We start from the raw sequence: 5,282 nt of genomic DNA on the forward strand, positions 1-5,282 counted from the left end.
CATAAGCCGCTGCCGGCCGCCAACGACCACCGGATCAGGCTGTCCGCGCGGCCGGGACACCGGATCCATCACCCGCACGGCTGTTAGCCGGCCGTGCCTTGCCAATGGAGCCGCCGCTCCAGATCCGGGGTTCCCCACACATGAGCAGGGCAACCGAGGCCCTGCCGCCACAATCCTTGACGCCCCGGGCTTGCCCGATGGCTGCCTCAGACGGCGGCGAGGGACGAAGGAAGGGACGGGGTGAGGAGGAGTGGCGGCTAGGGTTGGGAGGAGGAGTGGCGGCTAGGGTTGGGAGCAAACCACCAGCTACTGGTAAATGCACCGGGCCGGGCTACAGAGAGCGGTTGATTGTCCACTATTAACAGCGAGACCGCGGCAAGGCATCCTATAATCAAGGCGACCATCGAACAACCAAATTGCATCATCAACTTGCTTCATGATCTGAGTAGAATATAATAAGCACAGATGTCAGTGTAGCGAATTGCATCGTTGGGGTTCGTAATTTGCTATTCCTCCGTTTTATGCATGCATGCCGAGAGCGTCCGATCTACCAAATCTTAGGATCGTCACATGACATGAGTATACGCCAGGCACCGCATCCAGGAACGTTCACATCCACATGTGTGACACGTTTCCATGCATGGTGGGGCATCCGGCATGGGGTGCGTAGTACTTCATCCATTTCAAAATATAGCGTGCTCACACTTTTCGAGGTTGAACTTTGACCATAAATTTAACGAACGAGACAGACTGCGGCGGGAGAAAAAGTTACAAAATTAAAAACTTCTTTCGAATACGAATTCACTGATATAACTTTTGCCCCCGCCGCAATCGGTCTTGATAGTTAAATTTACGGTCAAAGTTGAAGTACGTGGATAGTGAAAGCACTATATTATGGAATGGAGGGAGTAGGGCTGGGTCAGCGTAGCCATCCCATACTATGATGATGCCTGGTCATGATGATACTATACGTGTGCTTTGTCATTATGATCGAAACACTTCATGGTACTCCATCCGTTTTTTTAGTCTACATTTTTTTCGAAGTTAAATTATATAAAGTTTGACCAACTTTACAAAAATAGGCACCGACATCTATAATATTAAAGTTATAGATGAAAATTAAATTCATGACACTTTTAATGATATTGATTTTGTATTGTTGATGTTGATATTTTTTCTATAAAGTTGGCCAAACTTTATGAAGTTTAACTTCAGACTCTTATATGTAGAGTAAAAGGGACAGAAGGAAGTACCACGCCGCAGAGTACTAAACATAGATAAAATTTAGTTGTTCAGTGAAGAATTAAGTAAGGGAAGCACATCAATGAAGTAACAGATAACTGAATGTGCATGTGAGGCCCAAACAAAGTTTTCCACAGCCGCGGGCAGGGCAGGGTTGTCCCTAGCATTACGAAGGTCGCAGTGCGAATTAGCCACAATGAACCTAACAAGTACAATAGAGTAAAATAAATACTTTCATTGGTAAGGCATAAACATCAAAATTATAATTATTATTTTTGCGCGGGGATCAAAATTATAATTTAATTAGCAAATAAAGTATTTTTAAGAACAACCACTACAACAATACCCCACCTGTACCAACACATTTTTCCGTATCTATAAGTCCATATATGCGTTGTAACTATCTTTACCAACCGTTTGGGATGCGTAGCCTTATCCAGTGTTGCTAGCGCATAATGCAACGCTTATACCGCCATTAGTAAAAGGGGCCGTTGCAAGAGTACAACACATAAAGCCGACCTTTACAACAGTTTTATATGTTGGTGCTTAATGTACACGAATCCAAATCTCATTTCTGGCAACTAGGAATTTTCACCGCTTCATGTTTTGTTACATATATAATGTAAATTAATTAATGCTCAACATAACAGTGATAATTATGTATATGAAGTGTGGAAAAAAATAAAAGAATATACTCATTAGAGAAAGAAATCATATATTGGATAAAGCTGTTGGATTACAATGGTTGATATTACAAGGGAAACATCATCGAAATGTGATGCATAACCTAAATATTTTCTTGACAGCGAAACTTACATAAAAAGCATCCTTCAACATCCCTACAACTTAACTAAACTTAACCGGGGAACACCATCCGACAGAAACATCATCCCTACAACTTAACTAAAACTGATAGCATCCATCATCATCATCATGGACCGGAACATCATTATCATCATGAAACGGAACATCATCATCATTGCAATATACTTGCCACGCACCATTATAATCATCCATATATCTTTTGAATCTACAAAGAAAATAACAAAATGAACTGTTAATACACAATGCATTGACATGATGAATGTAGTGATAGAGGCAGCAGGATGTTAGGCACGTACGTACAAAGGTTGAAGGCTATGCAATCTTCTTTTTTCTGCATTATCGAGAGTATTGCAGCTTTTGCGACTCCGTACCGAATCTTCAGTTTTCACAAGTGCCATATCGACATGCACTACCAAGAATTCATTTGTAATTTTAGCATCATCAAGTTTAAATTTAGGATCACAACTTACAACTATAGCAAGAGCTACGTCCCTATTATGATTGTGAAAAGATACCGGCATGAGTGTTAGTTGTCATTGATGACTAATCACGACGCCACAATATATGACACAGCCTGCAGAAAAACATGGCTTAATAAAATTATATGGAGAGTAGCCTAAGTGCTGATGTGCATTCAAGGGCAATTGTGAGTGACAGTACCACTTCTTTTCTCTTCTCCATTTAGTTAGCAAACTGAACTAAAAAGGTTTTAGTGATCTGAAACCAAAACATTTAGCTCTAGTTGGTTTCAGTCATCCAACAGGAAACAAACAAACCTAAAGGTGCTCACCACGCTTTGGAACAAAACTACAGCCTCAAATCCACTGAAACGAATTTACATAGTTATCACCAGCCTAGAGATCCATTGCTAATTCTGTACACCTACAGTCAAACTGTTTTGTGTGAACCAACAGAATTATTTATTACTAAATAAATTCACTGACCTACAGCCCCAAATGCTATAAATTGGCATGGACAGCAGCATAGAACCTAGCACGGCTCAATGGTCGTGGACACATTGAGCAGTACCATGGTAGGGAGAGGGAGAGAGTATACCTTCCATGGCATCGTCCATGACTTGCTCCACGAACTCGACTTGCTCCATGGAGTCGCCGTACATCGAGTTGGTGCGTGTAGCTTCAAAACCAAGGGAAAAAGGTTACAGGTGTCTCATGCATCTCTAGAACAGTGCAAAAGAAGTAAACTTCATCAAGATCAATCCGTACATAATAAAAGAAGAGCAACCTATCCTGTTCTATATGTACTAGTTACTACCTTGGCAACTTTACATCTGGCTAAATGAATTTATCCCTGAGTTAGCTAGACTAGTCATTAAGCCGTGCTTCTGCATAGGCTAGACAGTTTTAGTTTACCATATATAACTGGAACATATTTATGTGATAAAAAAATATTAGAACCATAAATTTTAAAAGAAGCATACTTTTGACTAACTGAGAAATATTACATGTGATATTGTGTTGGCTTCCATGTGGCTAAAGTAAATTTAATTTTAGTGAAGGCATTTGTACATACTATTTATCATTCCTATAAATAAAGTTTCCAAATTATAATTTGTATGAAAAAGTCAGGAACCTAAGGCTAGAAAATATACAGAGGATATTGGTGAATGTTCTGATTTCCTTTAATTACATAGCAGGAGTCTAAATCTTGTGTGCTCCTAATATTAGCTATATGGAAACCCCAAATGCATCCCATGCTTTAGTGATTTCGGTTCAGAAAAGGAAACCACAGTTTCTAGTTAACAAACAAAACTAAAGCTGATGTACATGAATATCTGTCTTGTATATATGCAAGGCGTCATTAAGAAATGTTTTCTGAAATAAACACGTACATCATTCAAATATTCTACATAAGATACACATCAAATGATCATGTTAAGCCACCTATAAACATCAAAGTGATCGAAATGCTTGCTGGAGGCAGAAGCAGCGGCGAAGCCAGCCTCGGGGATCTGTGGGGTCAGTGGTAATTTTGTTGATTATTTTTTTCACAATGAACAGTAATTGTACAGTGTTTTACGGCTGTTTTTCACAAAAGTTATGGGGTCAGCTGACCCCACAGCTTACACATAGCTTCGCCACTGGGCAGAAGTGCAGCACTATTGTTTGGAACTTTGATTATGTGGTGCTGCTCGAGGTGATCAGAACTGCAGACCACCCCAACTGGATGCTTTCCTTTCACTCCCTGCAACACAATCGAGTCAAGAGGAGTACTCATCAATACACGCGTACAAAACATATTTTTTTCTAGATAAAAAAATAGTGATCAAGTCAATTGCATAGTTTTTTCTTCTGTTATGACCTTAAAGGGTGGAGAATAGAAAACGAATCGCCACACGGCCAGTTCCATCACTCAACAGCCTTGGCGCCAAAGACGCTTGCGGCCGCCTAATCTGCTTCAAACTACCATTGCTACACCTCCGCCGCCACATGGACTATCGTTAGATTTATTTAGTAATTAGCCTAAAAGAACATATGTTGGATTTTTGCATTGTAAAATCCTTAATAGTACGTAGAATATTATAGATTGCAAAAGAAAAGGATTGGGGCCTTGGGGAATACTGTAATTAGACTCCGACCTGATTCCTAACCATATACTGTTTTCTGTACAAATTACCTCAACCACACTGGTTGCTGCTCCAAGACGTAGATGGGCTTCAGAATAGCTTACTAGAAAGACAATCGTTCCCTACAATTAGACTCCGACCTGATTCCTAACCATATACCTGGTGTTGGGGAATACTGTAATTAGACTCCGACCTGATTCCTAACCATATACCTGGTGTTGGGGAACGTAGCAGAAATTCAAAATTTTCCTACGTGTCACCAAGATCTATCTATAGAGAGACTAGCAACGAGGGGAAGGAGAGTGCATCTACATACCCTTGTAGATCGCTAAGCGGAAGCGTTCAAGTGAACGGGGTTGATGAAGTCGTACTTGTCGTGATTCAAATCACCGATGATCAAGTGCCGAACGCACGGCACCTCCGCGTTCAACACACGTACAGCCCGGTGACGTCTCTCATGCCTTGATCCAGCAAGGAGAGAGGGAGAGGTTGATGAAGATTCAGCAGCACGACGGCGTGGTGGTGGATGCAGGGCGTCACAGTAGCAGGGCTTCGCCTATACTACGAGAGAGAGACGTAACGGGGAGAGGGGGAAGCACCAAAGGCTTAGGTATGAAATCCATCCTCT

The 5,282-nt window shown here is 41.2% G+C and overlaps 1 protein-coding gene across 17 annotated transcripts; it reads right to left on the reverse strand.

The window, feature by feature from the left end:
* Positions 1 to 1,940: 1,940 nt before the first annotated feature.
* On the reverse strand, positions 1,941 to 4,783 carry LOC123190846 (uncharacterized). Of its 17 annotated transcripts, none has more exons than XR_006496596.1 (7): positions 4,390 to 4,695; positions 4,155 to 4,272; positions 3,920 to 4,039; positions 3,124 to 3,204; positions 2,583 to 2,641; positions 2,364 to 2,476; positions 1,941 to 2,272 (listed from the first exon to the last, which is right to left on the reverse strand). XR_006496596.1 is itself a non-coding variant. In XM_044603575.1 (5 exons), exons 1-5 carry the CDS (start codon positions 4,435 to 4,437, stop codon positions 2,146 to 2,148), a joined length of 483 nt encoding a protein of 160 aa, XP_044459510.1. In that variant the 5' UTR covers positions 4,438 to 4,695; the 3' UTR covers positions 1,941 to 2,145. The 17 variants fall into 17 exon arrangements, 3 of the variants coding, with proteins under 3 accessions (XP_044459510.1, XP_044459511.1, XP_044459512.1); XR_006496597.1 differs by having other exon boundaries at positions 2,728 to 3,204; XR_006496598.1 differs by having other exon boundaries at positions 2,364 to 2,641; positions 3,972 to 4,039.
* Between the last annotated feature and the right edge of the window lie 499 nt (positions 4,784 to 5,282).

Source organism: Triticum aestivum, chromosome 2A (genome assembly GCF_018294505.1).
Source record: "Triticum aestivum cultivar Chinese Spring chromosome 2A, IWGSC CS RefSeq v2.1, whole genome shotgun sequence".
In the NCBI taxonomy this organism is placed as follows: domain Eukaryota; kingdom Viridiplantae; phylum Streptophyta; class Magnoliopsida; order Poales; family Poaceae; genus Triticum; species Triticum aestivum.

Bases quoted from the DNA above. Each gene is read 5' to 3' on its own strand.
- LOC123190846 (XM_044603575.1), bottom strand. From the start codon at position 4,437: ATGGAACTGGCCGTGTGGCGATTCGTTTTCTATTCTCCACCCTTTAAG. The intron at 3,205-4,154 runs GTAAGCTGTGGG...TTGGTTTTGAAG, and splicing joins GCCCAGTGGCGAAGCTATGT to CTACACGCACCAACTCGATG. The intron at 2,273-2,367 runs GTACGTACGTGC...TTTTCTTTGTAG, and splicing joins TTGCATAGCCTTCAACCTTT to ATTCAAAAGATATATGGATG.